At 40.9% G+C, this 21,579-nt stretch overlaps 1 protein-coding gene and 1 long non-coding RNA gene across 2 annotated transcripts; one reads left to right on the forward strand and one right to left on the reverse strand.

Annotated features, from left to right (window-relative positions):
- Nucleotides 1-148: 148 nt before the first annotated feature.
- Nucleotides 149-12,065, reverse strand: Ndufb6 (NADH:ubiquinone oxidoreductase subunit B6). Its single transcript, XM_090330089.1, has 4 exons — nt 11,787-12,065; nt 9,461-9,553; nt 3,437-3,481; nt 149-329 (listed from the first exon to the last, which is right to left on the reverse strand). Exons 1-4 carry the CDS (start codon nt 11,964-11,966, stop codon nt 261-263), a joined length of 387 nt encoding a protein of 128 aa, XP_090186215.1. The 5' UTR covers nt 11,967-12,065; the 3' UTR covers nt 149-260.
- Nucleotides 7,606-20,154, forward strand: LOC150065528 (uncharacterized). The gene is made up of 4 exons (XR_016534964.1): nt 7,606-7,727; nt 10,458-10,567; nt 16,579-16,622; nt 19,892-20,154. It is a non-coding gene; the product is annotated as an uncharacterized LOC150065528 (long non-coding RNA).
- The last annotated feature ends 1,425 nt before the right edge of the window (nt 20,155-21,579 follow it).

Consider the following 21,579-nt stretch of genomic DNA (forward strand, 5'->3'; position numbering starts at 1 on the left):
TTTTCGTAAGAAAAATTATCATGTGATCACTTTTTTTGCTTCCTGCTTTTCAAATCATGAAAAACTAAATGGTTTATTTTTTGTTGTTAGATTTTTCAGTCAAATTAGATTATTTGCTGAACTAGACAATGTTTGGAAAACAACAGAATACTTTTCGGAGAACACATTTTATTATTTACTTTTCCAGGAATATATTCAGTAAATATAGTACATAAGTACAAGTAGGCTGTTATGTAAGTTTTGAAAGTTGTACATAATCTTCAGTGATGGTTATCAGGAAAATCTTTCATTGGGGGAATTACTTCTCCAGTCTCCAGAATTGTATCACCCTAGAGGAAAAAAAAAAGCATAATAAAACTCAAAGTCTGCAGAGGTGGTAGGTAGATCTATTCATGTTGGTGAGAGTGCATGGAAAAGTTAGCTGTGTCCTTGCATTCACTTTTAAAAAGATTTCAAGCAGGTACTGGTGTCTCTTGCTTATAATCCTGGCTACTGAGGAGGCTGAGAGCTGAGGACTGCAATAACCTACCAAAAGCCAGAAGTGGATCTATGGCTTAATAGTAAGAGGACTTCACTGAGGTAGAAGCTGTTTAAAAATGGTAACTAATACTCACAATTTTAAGGTATAAGTGAAAAAACAACTTTAATTTAGAGACACAGTGACTGGAAAGGGCATGAATTTTGTGTCTCCAGGTGGTCTGGGATAACTTTGCAAGATCCTGAGAAAGAGAAGCCCTAGAAAGAAGTGGGAAATATATTCCATTAAAAAAAAAAAGAGATAGTAATCTTATTTCTAGCAACTGAATATGCTAAGCAATTTCCAGTTTCTTACTGGCTTATTTACTGGAAACAGGATGTAAACTTTGGCTGGGCAGTTTAGCAATCTAGGCAAAGACAGGCTCTCAGGCTAAAAACATGGAAACAAATGTAGTGCAAAGAATGGTGGTACATGCCTATAATCCCAGTACTCAGAAGGCTGATAAGTTCAAGGCCAACCTCAGTACATCATGAAACTCTCAAATAAAGGCAGTGTGAAAATGTCTCCTATAATTTGAAAGCAGAGTGCCTAGTTGCTTGAGGTTCTAAAAGTAGCTGTTTCCAGAAAAGGGGAAAAATTATAGAGTATGTGAAAACTGCTGGCTGTCTTAGAAATAAACTTTTAAGGCGTGGTGGTTCATGCCTGTAATCCTAGCTATTCAGGAGGCTGAGATCTAAGGATCCAGGTTCAAAGCCAGCCCAGGCACTAAAGACTGTGAGACTCTTATCTCCAATTAATCTCTAGAAAAGGAGAAGTGGGGCTGTGGCTCCAGGGGTAGGGTGGTAGCCTTGAGGTGAAGAGCTCAGAGACAATGCCCAGGTCCAGAGTAGGATGGTAGCCTTGAGGTAAAAATCTCAGGACAGTGCCCAGGCCCAGAGTTCAAGCCCCAAGACCCACAAAAAAAAAAAAAAAAAAGAAAGAAAAGAAAGAAAGAAAGAAACATGAGCCCAGGGAAGAAGTTGTAACTGAAAGAAAAAAAAAAATGAGACAGTATTAGGACACCAGACTGCTTCTGAATCCTTGCACAGAGTTAGTACCAGGGAGACTTGGTCCTATGACAAAGATTAAATCAAAGTGAAGACAATCTTTGAACTAATCTTTCAGAGGGCCTCCATAATTGCCAGTGACTTAGAAACGGGTGCTTGAGGGCAAACAAAGCTTGTTAACTAGTGAAAGAATGAATGCTGGCATGTAGGACTGACTAGAAACAAATGCCTGACAGGTTTTTTTGGTTTTGGGTTTTTTTTGCTTGTTGGGTTTTTCTTTTCCTCACCAATTATTAAGATAAATCAATAAGTCAATAAGCCACATACATGGTCTACAAAAGCTTGAAATGAAAACTTCTAGCACTTCTAGCTCCTCCCTGTGAGCAGGAGGCAAAATCTTGGGGGTTTTTTTGTTTTTTTCTTGTGTCTGTCTGCGCTGGTACTGCAGCTGGAACTGAAGGCCTAGATTCTGTCCCTAAGCATTTGTGCCCAAGACTAGCACTCTACCACTTGTGCCACAACTGCTTTTTGGTGATAACTTGGAGATAAGCGCCTCACAGGAATAAGGAGCTGGTGGCTCATGCCTATAATCCTAGACACTCAGGAGGCTGCGATCTGAAGATCATAGCATGAGCAAAAAAGTCCCTAAAACTTCTTATCTCCAATCAACCAACGAAAGATGGAAGTGGAACTGTGGCTCAACGTGATGACCATAAGCCTTGAACAGAAAAGCTCAGGGACAGTGCAAAGGCTCTGAGTTCAAGCCCCAGGACTGGCAAGAAAACAAAAAAGTCTTACAGGCTTTCCTCCCAGTGCTGGCTTTGAACCGTAAACCTCAGACTTCAGCCACCTGAGTGATTAGGATTACAAATTTCTGAGCATTGGCCGTAGAATAACCCTGGCCATGAAGATGTTAGTGTTGCTTGATTTAGTCGTCCAGGAATTGCATCTGTCTTTAACCCAAGAGAAGGTACTGCTCATGAGTGAAGAGGTATGAACGAACAGTGCCCAACTCAAGGAAGCAAACTTTGAAGGCTGTACACCCCTAAGAAAGTTCCCAATACCTACTCAGCTATGGTATAGATTGATAATAACAAACTACCTAGACAATGCAAACACCAGGAAGGACAGTAAGCAAAGGTGTCTCATCTATGACTAGAAAAACAACATCGTACGAAACAATAATCTCACCAAGAATAAAAATTTCAACTGAGCCAGGTGCTTATGGCTCAGATCTGTAATTCTAGCTTCTCAGGAAGCTGAGATCTAAAGACTGAGATTCAATTATCTCCAACTAATCACCAAAAAGCTGGAAACTGAGATCCACTGGGTACTTTGAAGCCAGCCTGGGCAGAAAAGTCTGTGGGACTATCTCTAATAAATCAGCAAAAAGGTAGGCTGGAGATGTGAATCAAGTGGCAGATCAATCTCTTTAAGACCCTAAGTTCCAACCCCAGTATAGACCAAAAAATAAACCCAAAAGAAATACACATACATATACACTCATACATACACAAATTGCCTAATGAGTAGTAATAATGATGAAAGACCTCATTTTGAATTAGTATTAGGGCGTATATATCTTAAATTCACAAACGGAGGCATAAAGCCACAGAAGACTTTGAAATAACAGGAATTCTGTTGCAGATCCCATGCTCAGATGTCTTGTCAGACTATGCCCTGAGTCTTTTGTACTACAACTCACTGTAGGATCAGAGAGGTTGAACATGCAAAGCTGAACACTGACATGTCCACTGCCAATTTCCAATTTCACCTGTAGTTGCTACCTCCTCATACTATTATATAAAATGGGCACATAAATGAACAGTATGAAGAAAAGAACATTTTAGTCTAATAAATAATCACTTAGAGAAGAACAATAATATGCAAACAAAATCGGTTTGGGACTTACTGGGAATATTCTGGGCTTCCTTTCAACAACGGCATACGGTTTCGTCTGCAATAAAAATATAATAGAATTTCTTGTGGAAATAAAACATTCTATCCTAAACTGTAAACTTAAGCGTTGGGCTTTCACAGAACACCACATTCACATCTGTTTATTCAACATATCTACTTAGCTCTCAAGAGACATCTGAAACTGAAACAGGTCCACTGCATACTTCCTCAACCCCAACTGCTCCTCCCATACTCCATTACCCTCTGTGCAAAGGCCCGTAGCCTTGACTCCTCAGCAGATTCTGTTGGGGGTGCCTTGATGTACCTTGATTCCAAGTGCTTCTCACCACCTCTAGAACTTTAATCCCTTCCACAATCCTCAATCAGTTGGTTTTTTTTTTTTTCAACATGGACTGCCCAGCAATACTTATTGGCCTTCTTGCTTTCATCCGTGTCTGCTACAGTTCAGACATACCCCTTTAAGATGTATCACTTCTCCACTCATATTTTCATTATATTTAAAGCAAAAGACTTTAAATATAAAGTCCATGCTATGGTCTCAAAGGCTCTACATGATCTGACTCTGGGCTTATTTATCTCCCTCTACACATTCTCCCTCATTTGCTGTGCCTATGGTCATAGCAGCCACTAGGTTCAGTCAGTGAGCCATTATGCCTAAGGACCTTTGTACTCACAAATACCTCTACCTGAATGAAGAAGACTCTCAGAAAACTGCTTGGCCCATAGTCTCATTTTTTTTCTGTGTTTCTATTCAAATATCACTTCCTCAGAGAGGCCAAATTAAAATGGCAGTCCCTGCCATTCTCTGATCCTTTGCCCTGTTTAATTCTTGTACTAGAAACCCGATTCCTTCCTACATGTGATAAACTTTTTTCATTGGTCTGTTACCTGTCTCCAAGACTGGAACAAATAGTTCATGAGGGCAGTGACACAATCTGCTTTGTTCATTGCTGTATTCCTGTTTATAAAATGCCTTGCAAAGAGGAGATGCTAAATAATTGTGGGATACAGTTACATGTAACAAAATTCTTAAAATATGTAGACATTAAAATGTCATTATAAGAACTGTGGCCAAAGGCAAAACATCAAAATGTTTTCCAGGAAATGTTGAATCAATTAGAAAGCAGAGGAGTGAGCCAAAGCAAACTCGTTGCAATCTTATTGAAAACCTCAACTAACACAGTCAAGTATGTCTGCCTCTGTTTAAGGAAAATCACCTGGCCTGGTAGTGAGACTCCATATAGACAACAATAATGTCCTGTTCTGTCATCACCCCAGCAAATATGGTTTGTCAAATCTGCTTCTGAAAATATCCCTCCAGTTCTAAAACAATTTAGTTATAGACATGATAAAGTAAATCTAGAGTATAAACAAATGCCACCTTTTTTTGGGGGGGGAGGTCATGGGGCTTGAACATGGCCTGGGCACCGTCCCTGAGCTCTTCAGCTCAAGAAATCCCATCTTTTTAAAAGTTGTGAATGCACTGGGATAATCTAAATGTTTTGATTGTAATATATAAAAAATAATCCAACCATTTGAAGGTCGAATGGGTTAAGTTTAAGACTCTATTTAAAAATGCATAATTAAGTTCAAAATATCTATTTTTTAGAGTTACAAGCTTTGCCTATGAATACTGAAAAAAAAAAAAAAACCTAGTCTTTTCACCAGGTGTGTGTGTGTATGTGTGTATGAATGACTGGTAAAGTGGTACACACCTGTGATCCCAGCTATACTAGTGGCTGAGGTGGGAGGATCATAGTTCAAGGCCACCCAAGGCAAAAAATTTGTAAAGACTCATCTCAGAAACAAGCCAAGTTTAGTGACTCACACCTATAACATGAGTTATTGGAACACACAGGTAAGATAGCAATCCAGTCATGGCTCAGACAAAAAAAAAGCACAAGGGACTACTGAAAAAAGGTGCCAAGGGCATGGCTCAAAGATGTTACAGTGCTTGCCTAGCATAACAAACACCTGAGTTCAAAATCCCTACACCACTTAATAAACAAAAATTATAAATTCAGTTTAAAGCATTAAAAATTTCATAGAATTTGAAAACTGAATGACAAGAAAACAATAGCTTTTAAAAATAATTACTAACTTATTTCCAGATTACCATGACTAGTTTTTTCTGGATGTTATATATTTTTTTCCCTGCAGATCCAGGCATAGGTGACTCATGCTTATAATCTTAGCCTCTCAAGGGGCTGAGAATATCATGGTTCATAGCCACCCTAGGCAGGAAAAGTCCACTAGACTCCATCTTCAATTAACCAGCAAAATGCTGGATTAGAGGCATAGCTCAACGAATTGTAGAGTACTAACTGAGCCCAAGAAAGCAGAGGTAGAGCTTAAGGTCCTGAATTCAAGCACCAGTACCAGCACAAAACAACATAAAATTAAAAAAAAAAAATTCAGGGCCGGGAGTTTGGCCTAGTGGTTAAAGTGCTTGCCTAGCATGCATGAAGACCCGGGTTCGATTCCTCGGTACCACATACATAGATAAAAGCCAGAAGTGGTGCTGAGGCTCAAGTGGTAGAGCTCTAGCCTTGAGAAAGTCCAAGGACAGTGCTCAGGCCCTGAGCTCAAGCCCAGGACTAGCAAAAAAAAAAAAAAAAAAAAAAAAATTCACTGGAAGTACTATTTTCTTTATTGTGTCATATGTGCTAAAATAGTGAAGGAAAAAAAATAACATGTATAAATGGCAAATCAACATATTGATGAATATACAAAGATTTTTAAACCCATCAAATAATAGAAATTACTAACCTGATCCTTAGAGATCTAAACTGTAAGCCCCCTTAATTGGTTGAGAAAGACTTTGTTGATTTTCAAGGTGAGAACATGAATTTAAATTTCTTTAAATAAAAATAGTGGTGCTGTTGCTCAAGTGGCAGAGTGATAACTGTATACTCCTAAGGAAGTAAAGAGGAACTTAGGTTTGTTGGTTGTTTTGTTTTTGATGGGTTTTGGGGCTTGAACTTGGCCAGGGTGCTGTTCCTGAGCTCTTCAGCTCAAGGCTACTGCCTTTCCCCTGGGCATTGTCTCTGAGCATTTCAGTGCAAGGCTACCGCCCTATACCCCTTGAGCCAAGCCCCACTTCCCATTTTTCTAGAAGTTAATTGGAGAAAAGAGTCTCAGGTCCTTTTGTACCCAGGCTGGCTTTGAACCTTAATCCTCAGATCTCAGCCTCCTTAGTAGCTAGGATTACAGGTGTGCACCATCACCCCTGGCTGGAACTTGGATTTTATCCTCAAGTTAACCAACTGTTAACACTTCAGGTGTACCTTCCTTTAAAAGTGTCTCCTGGTTTCACACCTCCCCCCCACCCACCCCTTTCCAGTCCTGGCTTGAACTCAGGGCCTAGGCACTGTTCTTGGACTTTCTCAAGGATAGTGCTCTACCACTTGAGCATAGCACCACTTTTGGCTTTTCTATGGATGTGGTACCAAGGACTGGAACCTAGGTTTTGTGCATGCTAGGCAACCACTCTACCACTAGGCCAAACTCCCAGCCCTTCATCTCTCTTTTTCATCTCTGCTGTCTTCATCCTCACCCTCACTGAAATACTAGCCTCCAGTGAACTGCTACTGTCTAAAAGTTTCTCCCCTCAGCTCACTCTGGATAGCAGTGTTTTTCTAAATTTCCTTCACATTCAACGTGTAACTTCTCTTTTACAAAGGAATTTCCCAATGACCACTAAATACAATATCCTGCCTAATTTTCAAGATCTTCCTTAAATCAGTCACAGCCAAATGAGTTGACCGAGAACTTCTATCCCAATCACCTCTGTTTTGGATACAATCCTTAGTCACTCCCTATTTTCCTGTTAACTGGGATAACTTCTCCATATTCTTTTTTTTTTTTTTTTTTTTTTTTTTTGCCAGTCTTGGGCTTGAACTCAGGGCCTGGGCACTGTCCTTGGACTTTCTCAAGGCTAGAGCTCTACCACTTGAGCCTCAGCACCACTTCCGCCTTTTTTCTATGATGTATGTGGTACCAAGGAATGGAACCCAGGTCTTTGTGCATGCTAGGCAAGCAAAAACTTCTCCATATTCTTACCCAAATAAAATCTACCTCAAACACTCAAAGTATGTTATATGCACTATATACAATGCTTGAGGCTGGATATTTACTCTTCCCTACTCTTTCTAGGGAAAGAGGACATACTAGACACTCCACAGTTATTGATCAAAGGACATCAACTGCTTAGTAAAAAAACAAAGATGACATCAGTGATCATAATTCTAAAGAACCTACACAATCAACAGAAAACAAATCTGGTAAGGGGACTTTCTAAAAAATTCAAACATTTTTAATTATTGGTCTTTTGAAAGACCAATAGAAAACAAACATCAACTAGATACTCCATAGCTTGTTAGTCTCTAACTTGTAATGTTTTATTTGGGAAGCATCTGAAGGTTATAAACATTACAAAAATAATGTTTTCTGAATCATTTTTTACTAAATTTCTCACCATTATAAATTTCCTATACAAACAATATTCTTAAAAACAAATAAAAAATTAACATTGTCATATTCAGGGACACTGTATGCATGGATTTTCATTGTACACAAATACCACAATGAAATCCTCTTGTACAACTAATATATGCTAATAGAATAAAATTTTAAAAAGAAAGCAAGACCTGGCTGCTTAGTGTCCTAAGATGCAGCACTGTTCCCATGCTTTCTTAGTGGAGAGAGATGGTGAAAATAAATATATAAAAACACACATTCACATTTACATTCATATTTCTTCGTCTACCTCTGGATACATAGTGAAAACCCCGAGTTCATACCAATACTTGCAATTCTGTTCCAGCACCATAAGGTTTTTCCTCTTTCCATATCTCTCTTTTCCAGCAGTAAGAATTTGAGGTCCCTTTATTATTATCATATATGCTTGCTTATTGCATATCCTTATATGTAACAAATTTCCCATCATTACCACTACACTTTAACATGTGTAAACTTCTCAACTAATGCAGGTTCACATATGCTCTGGGTTGTATTTTCTATCTGTCACCAACTTGTATCATCTGTCACCAACTTGTATCACCATCCTTCTGCTCAGACTCCAGTAGCTACACCAGCTTCCTGCTACTACTGCTTTCCACACAGGTGTGCTCACCTTACCCACAGCCTACTCAGGATCTAACAGCCTTCACTAAGTAAAAAAAATGCGTTCTCCGGGCCAAGAGTTTGGCTTAGTGGTAGAGTACTTGCCTAGCATGCACAAAGATCTGGGTCTGATACCTCAGTACCACATACATAGAAAAAGCTAGCCTTGACAAAGTCCAAGGACAAAGCTCAGGCTCTGAGTTCAAGCCCCAAGACTGGACCAAAAAAAAATGCCTTCTCACTCTATGCTTGAATACTCCATACAGGGAAGTCTGCCGCTCCCTTTCATGTTATTCCAGAAACTATATGCTCCTATTACCCTGTCTGGAATCCAACACCATGTACTGCACTGTGCTCTCCCTCGTATTTAAAACAGGGACACTGGCTCCGTTTAGTCAGCCCATGCAAGATCTGGCAGTGGGAGAGTTCAAGTTTTTGAACATGCTGAATTTTAAAGTGGGAAAAACAAGGCAAAAATGAAGGAAAGAGAAAGAAGATGCTGTCAAAAATAACCTCTGTCTAATTTTGAATTTCATCTTGTATTAGATCTGTGCTCCAAAAATGGAGCAGAAAGTTTTTCCCTTCCTGCTCAGAACTCTGATGTTCACACTAGTATTCTGTCAGTTACATTCTGATTACTTAAATACTACTTCCAGGAGGAAATGTAGCTCAAGTTATAAACTAAAGAATAATATTTTGGAAAACCATACTGACTTACCTACTTAACCATTAATAGTAAGTTTCATTAATTATTTTTACATAAAGAGGCTCAAAGTACTTTGAAATAAGCTTTTATATGGCAGTTTATTTACACAATACAGATATGGTATGCCTATATAGGAAACTGTTTTGGATAATATTTTAAATAAGCTTGTACTTAGAACATACTTACAGCCACATGATATTTGAGGTAATAATGAATAGTCCAAGCAGGTACAAATACACTAAAAATAGCAAACATGCTGTTTCGGTATGTGCTATAGACCTAGGGAAAAACATACAACAACAACAACAAAAAAAGCAGATAATCCATCATTAGGTTATACCATTATTCTACAAATCTCTAAAATGTTTCCTTGTATTTTATAGTGAATTTTACCCACCCAAACACTTTTATTAACTATAGGGGCTATTGGGAGATACCTTACAGCATCTAAAACAAGGCTCAGTACAGGCAGCATTTTGCAAGACTATATAGCAAAGCATTTATTAATACTTTTCCTTTTAAAGCATAAGGCCTCTAAAACATATCCATATTTCAATTTTGTTAAACATAGCATAAGAAAAAATTTTAATAGACTTAACAAGAATGATCAAACCTATAGAATTTTTAAGGTAAAGTCACCTCCTTAATTTATCAACTTTAGTACCCACTATCAATAACACATGCATTACTTTTAATGTAAGGTAGATATCCTCTAGCACACATTGGAAAAAGATTTTTTTTTTTTTTGGGCTAGTCGTGGGGCTTGAAATCAGGGCCTGAGCACTGTCACTGGGCTGTCTCAAGGCTAGAGTTCTTCCACTTAAGCCACAGCACCACTTCAGCTTTTTTATGTATGTGGTACCAAAGAATCGAACCCAGGTCTTTGTTCATGCTGGGCAAGCATTCTTATCAGTAGGCCAAACTCTCAGGCCATAAAGAATGTTTTACATACTAAGGTAAGAGTATTCTACACTCACTCTAGGATGCCTTCTGCCAGACTATTTCCAAACAGAAATACAAAACAATGGAAAATGGAATTTTTCCATGGCAACTCATCTGACTGAAACACACCTATAGCCTTTTCAGGATATGTAACAGTATTGTAACAGATAGGATTGCACAATATAAATTCAAAGTTAAAATGGAAGTCAATACATGGTTACCTACTGCTTTCAATCTCCAGGCTGACAGGTGAGATCAACTTTCAACCAGTGATTGCCAAAATCAACAGGGAATGTCAAGGATACATAGGGTTGGAAACAACTTAAATTACAAGAATGGAATATTAGCACCGTAAGTATTTAATATCACTTTCTCAGAAAATTCCACCAATTCTGTTGTAATACAAGAGGAGAGTAGAAAACAGGTGAATTTCAGCATGAACTCCCTTCAATCCCTAGCTGTGACCCTGGGTAACTCAATGAATGTTGTTAGTCTTCAGTTTCCTCACATTTAATAAGAGGATAAGAAACAGTTTCTATTATACAAGAGTAATGTATATAATGTCTTCAGAATACTAGGCATCTGCACAGCAAAAGCATCATGCTATATTTATTTATTGCCCATCCTTGAGCCTGGCCTGGGTGCTGTCCCTGGCTCCTTTTTGCTCCTAAGTCAGCACTCTACTACTTGAGACACAGCGCCACTTCCAGATTTTTATGTGATTTATTGAGATAAGAGTCTCATGAACCTAGCTTTGATGATCCTTAGATCTCAGCCTCCAGCTCCCAGCATATCATGCTATTTATTACTATTATTAGCCAATATTATAGGTAACTGGAAGCAACTGTAACACACTATTCATCTTTCATAATTGATATGATTTAATTAACAGACCAAGAAAATATCCAGAATTGTGAAAATAAAAGCCAGACTTTGGCTATTACACTCTGTCACTTGAGCCTAAGACAAGTCTTTGGCTAGTGAGGGGTTTTTTTGTGGTTGTTGTTTTGGGGGGACGATACTGGGGTTTAAACTCAGGACCTTGCTCTTGCTAGGCTAGCATTCTGCCACTTGGATCTTCGAATGACTGACTTGCCCGCCCAACAAAGTCCAAGAATGCAGTTTTACTTTAAAAGGGAAGCAATGTGTGAGAAGCATAGAGTGACGGTTTAGAGAGGTCACTTTACAAATCCTGACTCCTAGAGTGATACCTAGTTACCTTGTCCTTTTATGCGATGACAAAAAGCTACGTGCCAGCGAGAGGCATGTGGTCTTAAACTCTAAGATCCAGAGATGGCAACTCCAGCGAATTCTTTGCCTGCTGTTCTGAGGGAAGAGGTAGACATGCGGAACCTATCAACCGCGTCCTAGTCCATCACGCTTGGACGGCTACCGGGCAAGGTGCGGAGCCGGCGGTGCTGGGCCCCGCTGAGGCCGGCGCGGGCCTCGGAGGACAAGCCGGCGTAGCGTCTCCGCTCCCCCCGGCCGCTCCGAAACTCACGATCCCGGGAGGAACGACGGGGCCGGCGGGGGAGCGCGAACGGAGCTGCCGGGAGACACCCCAACTCACCAGCTTCCTCCAGGGGGCCCCGTTCTCCACGAACTTTTTCCAGAACCCCTCGACCGACCACCCCTTCCTCGGGGGCAGCACGGGCTCCCGGGGACTCAGCTCCTGGTCCTTCAGCCATCGCCTTCTGAGCTCCCGCAGCTGCTGCAGCCTCAGCTTCTCATCCCGCGTGTACCCCGCCATGTGGCCGCGCCAGATGTCCGGGGAGGGGGACGACCGAGAAGGAGGCACAGCAACAAGGAACCCCGGAACCACGGCCCGGTCACCCTCGGCCGTGCGCGGGGCGACCTTGCGGGAACGCTTGGGAACGGCGCGCGGTGATGACGTAGCTCCGTAACGCCAGCAGGGTCTGGGCATGCGCAGAGCTCGTTCTCTCTTACCCCCCCCCCCCGCCCCCGCCCCGCCCCGCCCGCCTGAGTATAAAGGACCTGCGTGGAGGTGGGCGGGGCCTGGTGGAGGTGGGCGGGGCCTGGTGGAGGTGGGCGGGGCCGGGCTCCTCAAAGATGGGATTCAAGGAAAGTGGTCGGGACTTACATGTCCTGGGAGCCGGGAATGTGGGGTCCGGCTGCAAAATTCTTTGTGTGTGTCCACCCTCCTCCACCTGGAGCTCCTCTCTTCCTGATCTGTACTGTGAACCGTCCACGTTCAAGGCGAGCCGCCATCTCAGCGAGCTCTTCCATTGGCGCAGTGGAAGGAGCAAGAGGATGAGCTGGCACCTGGGAGGATTTCCTAGGGTCACCCTCTGACCAGCCGTCCCACGGGCAAGACTACCCCGAAGGTATGGTGACAAGAACCTGAAAGAATGTGCGCGAAGGGTGCTCGGCAGCATGGTCTGCAGCAGCAAAACACGGGAGTCTGCCCCAAAAGTTCCTCAGCAGAGACTAGGTTAGTACGCTAAAGCAATGGGGTGCTCCTGCAGTTATAGAAAGTCATATCCACGTAAACAGCTGTCATCTCGGGAAAAAACTAAACTAAGTGGGAAGAAATGTACATTGCCTGCTATCTTATTTATTTATTTAATTTATTGCCAGGCCTGGGCCTTGAATTCAGGGCCTGAGCACTGTCCTTGGGAGCTTTCTCAAGGCTAGTGTTCTACCACTTGAGCCACGGCACCACTTCCGGCCTTTTGTGTGTATGGTACCGAGGAATCGAACCCCGGTCTTCCTGCATGCTAGGCAAGCACTCCACCACTGGGCTGGGCTATGCTCTTAGACAAACTTTTTTTTTTTTTTGCCAGTCCTGGGCCTTGAACTCAGGGCTGTCTGAATTCAAAAGGCAAAGTACTTGTAATTCTCTCTCTCTCTCTCTCTCTCTCTCTCTCTCTCTCTCTCTCTCTCTCTCTCTCTCTCTCTCTCTCTCTCTCTCTCACACACACACACACACACGCACACACACACTCAAAGCTAAATGTACTTTCTGAATTTTTTTTAAACAGTGGAAGTGTAAGCAACTGAGTTTTAGAACAAGGCAACTTGTATGGAGAGGGAAGAAATGAGACAGGAATTGGACAGAAATAGAACCTAGATGATTCTGGATATGGCCTATCTCATAAATTTGACATTAGAACCAACTAACCATCTCACATAATCTTCAAACAAAATTAAACTTATAAAGTGCATGGGCCAGGAGTGTGGACTAGTGGTAGAATGCTTGCCCAGCATGCTCAAAGACCCAGGTTCAGTTCCTCAGTACCACATACACAGCAAAAGCTGGACGTGGTGCTGTGGCTCAAGTGGTAGAGCTTTGGCCTTGAGAAAGCTCAAGGGCAGTGCCCACACCTTGAGTTCAAGCCCAAAGACTGGCAAAACAAATAAGCAGGCATACTTACTTACAAAATGCAGTCTTTAAAACTCAAAAGTAAAATCAAACACATGGATCCAACTAATCAACTTGGTAGCATAATCTCAAAGACATCCAATTAAAAATAAATTTTAAACAAACAAAAAACTCCACAACTTTTAAACCACCAGAACAGCCATAGGAAAAAAAAAATCAACCTCACAAAATAACTACAAACAAGAGCCATACCCTGTTTGAAGTAATCATTGTTGGTAGTGGTTGGGGTGGTTATGGCATTGTTCATCTTAGCCAGAAAATAAATGTTTGAGAACTGAGTTTTTAATTTGTCATGTTTTTTTTCATGGTGCTGAGGGTTGAACTGGGGACATCACATATGTTAGACATCTGCCACTGAGCTGCATCCCCAAATCTTCAACTGGTGTTTTGGTTTCGGAGAAAGACATAAATTACGTAATCATGAAATGGGGACCAAGACATGAGAAAGGGTATCAATGTATGTGAATTAATGCACATTCTATCTGGCAAATATAATGTAACCCTTCTATTTCTTACAATAAAAATATATGAAAAAAATTATGTAATCATGAATGAGTCAGTATAAACTCATGACAATTTCTTTTTTGCCAATCCTGGGGCTTGAACTCAGGGCCTGAGCACTGTTCTTTTGGCCAGCGCTCTACCACTTGAGCCAAAACACCACTCCTGGCTTTTTCTATGTATGTGGTACTGAGGAATGAAACCCAGGGCTTTGTGCATGCTAGACAAGCACTCTATCTCTAGGCTATGCTCCTAGCCCCAAAGAGTTCTTTCAACATGTAGATTATTGAGGAGTTCAGAGAGCTCTTAGGTTGTGGGTTATACCCAGTAATGTTTACTGCATTAGAAATTAAAACATTTTTTAATGTCAATATGTCGGGGAGGGGAGTTTGGCCTAATAGTAGAATGCTTGCCTAGCATGCATGAAGCCCTGGATTCGATTCCTTGATCAGACATACACAGAAAAGCCGGAAGTGGTGCTGTGGCTTAGGTGGTACAGTGCTAGCCTTGAGCAAAAAGAAGCTCAGGGACAAGGCCCAGATATTGAGTTCAGGCCCTGGGACTGGTAAAAATAGATAAAATTTTTAAAAGTAAAATAAAATAAAGACGATAGGGTCATGTCAAAAGTTCAGTAGGCAACTTGAATAGGTTAAAACTGGTCTAAAATTTTGAGCCTCAGTGATTATTACATCAGTGGAATTTGAAATATATATTCACATACATTCAAAATAAATTTTAAAATGTGTTTGTTGCTTTTGGCTGTTAAGCAAGTTATTATTTTGAAATCTGGTAAGAAAAAAATCAGATATTCCCCCCTGCCCTGGCCAGTCTATTCAAATTACATCTTTTTTTTATTACATCTTAAAATAACAAAATAGTTGATGGAGAAATTTTCTTCTAAGAAGCACTTAAGGGAAGGAGAACAACAAAATGGTGAGGCAATGGACCAAGAGTGAACCAGTGCAACAGCAATAGTCAAAAGATTCTCTGTTGGAAATGAACTTTACACCTGGAGGGGAGTGGAAATGGGAGAAAAACGATGGAGGGGTAATAGTGTTCAACAAGAAATGCACTCATTACCTCGCTTATACAACTGTAAACCGCCCCCCCCCCCCCGTACATCACCTTGACAATACAATTAAATGTAAAAAAGAAGCACTTAAAACTCAGTCCAAGTAGAAGCATGGGCAGGGTTAGAATAACACCGTTTTGCAACATTCAATAATCAGTGTGGTAATCATCCATCAATAGCTGTGTCAACAAACAACTGTACCCTCTGGTGGAAGGTTGCCACGACCTCTGTGAAATAGCATTGCAGAACAAATTGAACTTGAATGTACTCAGTTTCTAAATTATACTGCTCATTTGCATGAAATGCAGAACACAGAGAGACTCCTTACATGGTACCAGAGTGATATAATCCGATGAATCCAGACTAGAGGAGTTTTCTGAAAGTTATTTCATTCTTAAACAAAAATATATTGCAGGGAAAGTGAGAGAAAAAGAACCCATAAAGAGAGAAATTAAAACAGTATACTAGTAGTTTATGATATTAATAAATTATTAATAATTTTTGCTTATAATGATATTGTGGATATGTTCAAAAAGAGATTTCTGGGTTTTTTTGAGATTCTGGGTTTTTTTAAAGAAATATAGTCTATAATATTTATTGGCAAAAGGTTATGATGCTTGGAATTTACTTCTAAATAAGGGGAAGGAGGCAGGAAACAGGAGGGGAGGAAAGAAGTGAATTTGGTAATGAATTGGCAATTGATAAAAATTATAGGAGGTAGATGGGAGCTCATGTGTTGTGTTATAAATACTCAAAGTTCTTCAAATAAACGTTTTAAATAAAAGAAGCCCCAAGTCTTGAAGTACTAAGTAAACTATGTATTTAAGCTAGTCTTAATCCAAATTCTGCTTATTGCAGCTACATTTTATACTAAACTCTGCATCTTACCCTTAACTATTATGACGAGATCCAATCAATTATTGCTCAAGTGTCAGTGAGTCCTTTATGCTTAGCCTTGCTAGAAAGGAAGAGATTCAAATCACCAACAAGGCATTTCAATGCCTTCTTTTGCAAGTGGGGTTCAATGCATCTAGTAATTTCTTGACCTAAAACCTGTTTTGTCTTTTCTGGAAAATGGTCCTCTCCCCTCTAAGAACTGAGATTGATATGGTTAAAAATCAGGAGCTGGGAGTTTGACTTAGTGGTAGAGTGCTTGCCTAGCATGCACCAAAACCTGAGTTTGAATCCTCAGTACCACATACATAGAAAAAAGCCAGAAGTGGTGCTGAGGCTCAAATGGTAGAGCTCGAGCCTTGAGGAAAGCCCAAGGACAGTGCTCAGTCCCTGAGTTGTCTCCAAGACTGGCAAAATAATAATAATAATAATAATATATTGTTATACCATTGGCAACTACCTACCATGTTCTGTTCTGTCTCATTTTCCTAGGCCTGTGAAACTAACAAGACTGAACTAAGTGAAAATAAAGCAGTGTGAGTATGTGTGTCACAAGTGAAAAGTATGGACTCAGCAGCTCTTAACTTACTGAAAACCTGTTTGCAGGCTCTATCTGGTGAACCAGATCTTGCACTCAGATCATCCTTCTGTCCATACCACCTGAAATTCATAATCTCACTGACCCAACTAGTACACTTATTTGTAGCAAACCAAGACCCCTACAGGCTTCCAAGAATATGGCTGACACTATACACTGAACAATAATTAGACATTTCCTGATAACTACCAAACACTTCCACTAGAGGACACTCTGGCTTGCTGAAAAATTATAACTACATCTAAACAGTTTTTTTGTTTGTTTGTTTGTTTTTAAAATCTAAATCTAGGTTAACTAGTCCATAAAACTGGAAAGGATCTAAAGCTCAGTGGCCAGAGAAACTAGAGGCCAGAAGATTAAAAATGAAAAATAGTTTTATGTTGGTAATCACTTTTTCAAGGTTGCATCTGTCTAGTAGCCTGGCAGGTGCTATACAGGTACTCTACTTGTGGGCTATGCTTCCAGAAAATTCTGCCTTGATATATTTCACTTTATGCCTGGGCCAGCCTGGGCTGCTACCTCCAACTTGTGCTTCCCAGTGTGACTGTACATGCCAGGCTCACACCACTGTGCCTTGGCATTGGTTGAGATGAAATCTGGCCAGCTTTATGCCAGGCCTGGCCTCTACCCCCTAAATAGCTAGGATTACAGGCTTGGGTCAAGGAGCCCTCTTCTATTTTCTATTTCTTTTTTTGGGGGGGGTTGATTGTGGGGCTTGAACTCTAGGCCTGAGTGCTGTCCCTGAGCTCTTCAGCTCAAGGCCAGTGCTCTACCACTGGAACCACAGTGCCACTTTAGGTTTTTTGGTGGGGAATTGGAGATAAGAGTCTCCTGAACTTTAGTGCCCGAGCTGGCTTTGAATCTTGATCCTCAGATCTCAGCCTTCAGAGTAGCTAAGCTTACAGGCATGAGCCACTGTGCCTGGCCTGGCTATATTCTCAAAAGCCAGTAGGCATCTCAGTTTGCGCCCCATTGAGTACACTAGTCTGGACAGAGATTATGGATTCCAAGTGGTGTGGACAGAAGGCTGATCTGAGTTCAGGATCTGGTTCACCAGATTGAACCTGTAACCAGGAATTAAGATGGGAGTCCATTGCCTTGCCCTGTTTCATTAAGTTAGGAACCACATTCTCCCATCATTTAAAGACCACTTAAAGTAAATAATTGAGGCAGGGAAGTTATTCTTTTATCTCCACATAAGATTCTCCCATCTTATTTTTTATCTTAGGAAACCTGCATCACCTTATACATAAGTTTGTATATCTTTTTTGATCAGCATTTTAATAGCAACTGTGTGTGTGTGTGTGTGTGTGTGTGTGTGTGTGTCTGTGTCTGTGTCTGTGTCTGTGTCTGTGTGCAAGTCCTGGGGCTTGAATTCAGAGCCTGGGAACTGTTCTTAAACTTTTTAACTTGAGTGTGGCATTCTAACAGTTGAGGCACAGCTCAAATGGTAACTGGTCAATAGGAGATCAGAGTCTCTTGGATTTGTCTGTGCAGGCTGTCTTTGGACCACACTCCTCAAGCCTCCTGAGTAGCTAAGATGGCAGAGGATAGCCTCTGGCACCCGGCAATAGCACCTTTAGAAAACATTTTTCGTTTTAGTAGTAGCTTTTAAAAAGATTTTTGAGGGGGCATGGTAGTTTAGCCTAGTGGTTGAGTGCTTGACTAGCATGCACGAAGACCCAGGTTTGATTCCTTGATACCACATACATAGAAAAAAACTGGAAGTGGTGCTGAGGCTCAAGTGGTAGAGCTCAGGCCTTAAGAAAGTCCAAGGACAGTGCTCAGGCCCAGAGCTCAAGCCCCAGCACTGGCAAAAAAAAAAAAAAGATTTTGAGACTTTTCAATAATTGAATGAAGGCACTGCCATTAGCAAAATAAGAAGGAGGACATTTTGCTGCACAAATCGGAAAAATCTGTGACGATGTGTAAGACAGGGCATTTAGAGATACATAAAAGCCAGCATACTCTACACGTTCATAGTGAAATTCATTCCTTACAGAGGCATACACTCTAGCTACATTTACAGAAAGACAAATGCTCCATCTCATTTAGCTAAGGAGAGATTTGCATTTGCCCTTGATTAAATGTGCTCTCCACTCGTCCATGAGCACACATGTTGACACAATGCCAACAAGTATTTGATGAGTCATATCAGTCCAATTACATTTGTAACACACATCTGCATCATCCTGGATCATAATCTTTGTTTTTTTTGTTGTTGTTTTTGTCTTTTTTTTATTGCCAATCCTGGGGCTTGAACTCAGGGCCCAGGCACTGTCCTTGGGCATTCTCATAGTGCTCTACCACTTTAGCCACAGCACCACTTCTGGCTTTTTCTTCCTATGTGGTATCAAGGAATTGAACCGGAGTCTTGGTGCATGCTAGGCAAGCACTTTACCACTAGGCTACTCTCCTGGCCCCCTGGATCATAATCTTTTATTTTGCTTCACACGACCTTACTTGATACTTCAGTCAGTTCTCAAAGTTCCAGAAGTGGTAATGTGAGAGGAGGCAGATGATGAAAACCTGTCCTCACAGGAAAAAAATACACAATTTAGAACTTCTAGAAACATGAAAGGTATACACAAAACAAGGTCTATGCCAAATTAATTAGTGCTAGAATTTGGGTGAAAATATATACTTATTCAGTAACAGGCTAATTTCTATCGGAGATGGTTAAACTGGGCTTAGATGTATTTAAAAGGTTTTGTTTTTGTTTTTGTTTTTATTTTTTTGCCAGTTCTGGGGCTTGAACTCAAGGTCTGGGCACTGTCCTTGCATACTTTTTGCTCAACACTGTGCCACTTGAGCCACAGTGTCACTTCAGGCCTTTACTGTGTATTTGGTGCCGAGAAATCAAACCCAAAGCTTCATGCATGCTAGGTAAGCATTTTACCACTAAGCTATGCTGTTGGCCTAAAAGGGGGGCATTTTAAAGACTAAAAAAATATAAGGTTTCATAGTTAAGGGGTTTCTCAGATAAGAGGTTCCACTAGATGGCCCTGTTTTTTAAAACACTACAAAGCTAGAGATAAATGCGGAGCTTTCTGATGAACTATAACTCTCAGACCTTTTCAAGGATTTAGGATATTTTATTATCCACTGTCGCTGGTTTTCTTAAACTCTTACTGATGTAGCAAATTTTACCTTTTAGTCTGACACAGAAAATGTTGTGGTAATTTAACCCAAAGTTTTCTTTAACAGAGAGAATTTCATTTTGAACAAATTGTTGGAAATGAAAACCCAGCACAGAAATGACAGTCAGTCCCCCATAGTGCTGACTCGGCTGGATGTGGAGAAAATCCAGAGAGAAGCCCAAGTTGTAAATTTGCCTTGCTCCAAGTGGATTTTAAAACCTACACAGATTCTACCTCCTTTCTTTCCTCAGCTCTATTTTGAGACACACATTTCAAAATCCCTCAGGTTATTCTGCTATGTTATATGGATTCTCACAACCTCAAGTAAGTCCAAACCACCCAATTAAAAATATTCTCAGAAGCTAAAATGAGATGATTATTTTTTTTAAGAAAGCATTAACCAGAGCCAACCAGGAGGCTAGTATAACCATCTAGAGCTAAGGAGGCCTAAGAAGCAGCAGGTTGCAAATATATGGAGTGTTTCAGAAATAACATAGGCAGGATACACTGATGGCCTGAGTGTGGTGGGGAGAAAGATATTAAGAGGGGTAGCCAGGCCCCCAGATAGCGGGTTTACGATAGATGCACACATCCAACAAGCAAGCATCATTTACAACCAGGTTACCAATTGATGCATGGCAGAACCATCAACTCTATTCAGGGGAGATCACACCTTCCTTGCCCTCTTAAGCTATAAAGAATGGTCACATTCTGTTGTTCTGTGAGGTATATTTTGCCTCTGAAATCCTTGGATGCTCAGTCACAGGTGAGGACGGTAGCCTGTAAGACCCAGGTATATGGGGGAACCATTAACAGGAACAGGGCATGCCTTTCTTGAGAGGACTGAGCCAGAGTGCTGGTAGAGAACTAAAAGAGTATATTCCAATAATCTCCAACCAAAGAGTGAAGTCGACCTGGTCTGTGTCCCCCATGGAAATGGATGGGGGATGGCCAGAGCAGGGTTCCATCAAGATACTAGAAAATACAAGGTGCTAGTACTATTCTCAGCACCCTTGCTCCTACTTCTCTGCTGCAATGGAAAGAACTGCTGGAAGCCCTCAAACTGTGACTTCATATCTACCTAGGCCAAAAGCTACCTAAAGTCTGGCAGATGGCAGATGCACAGCCTGAAGAGGCCTGCAGAAATCTACACCGCAGGCAGATGTCATCTCCTCTAGATCCTGTGTCTGCTCACCCTACGAGGATCAGCACCTCACCAGGATTCAGAACTCAGCACCTCTGATCTTGCTGCCTACTGCCAAATCCAACAGCAAAAGCCCTAGTGAGCATTGTCAATTTCACTGAAGATTCTGAGTGACCTGGAGGCAAGGGAGGGCGAGGAAGGGAAGTTAAATCATTCATTCCACTAGGAAGAAACCAGGGTAAAACTCTACATTCTACCCTTTGACCTTTAAAATCACTCTTGGAAGGGTGACCTTGATCAAGATACACTGTACTCACCTACTGACACATTGACTTGAAATCCCTTTGTACAACTACTTAAAGATAATAAAAATAAACTGAAAGAAGAGGATAAATAAATAACATAAAATCCCTTCCTGGCTATGATTTTTATCCCCAAAGTGCCTGCAGACTTTGATGCTTGCTTCTCTATCTTACATTCTCAATCTCAACACCCCTAAATTCAACATTTTTTTTCTTTTCTTATGTAGGCAATTTAGTTCCTTTCCTAAATACAGTTCACAAACTTGCAGACCCAAACACTTGTGGCTCAAGATACCCTGGATTTAATAA

The sequence above is a fragment of the Megascapheus bottae genome, chromosome 3 (genome assembly GCF_031878675.1).
Source record: "Megascapheus bottae isolate mThoBot1 chromosome 3, mThoBot2.hap1, whole genome shotgun sequence".
Lineage (NCBI taxonomy): Eukaryota > Metazoa > Chordata > Mammalia > Rodentia > Geomyidae > Megascapheus > Megascapheus bottae.

What these genes read in the sequence shown, in the direction of transcription:
- Ndufb6 (XM_090330089.1), bottom strand. Translation starts at nt 11,966, where the DNA reads ATGGCGGGGTACACGCGGGATGAGAAGCTGAGGCTGCAGCAGCTGCGG. An exon ending in ACCTCAAATATCATGTGGCT is followed by an intron (nt 3,482 to 9,460) that starts GTAAGTATGTTC and finishes TTTTTATTGCAG; the next exon opens with ACGAAACCGTATGCCGTTGT. An exon ending in GGAAGCCCAGAATATTCCCA is followed by an intron (nt 330 to 3,436) that starts GTAAGTCCCAAA and finishes TTTTTCCTCTAG; the next exon opens with GGTGATACAATTCTGGAGAC.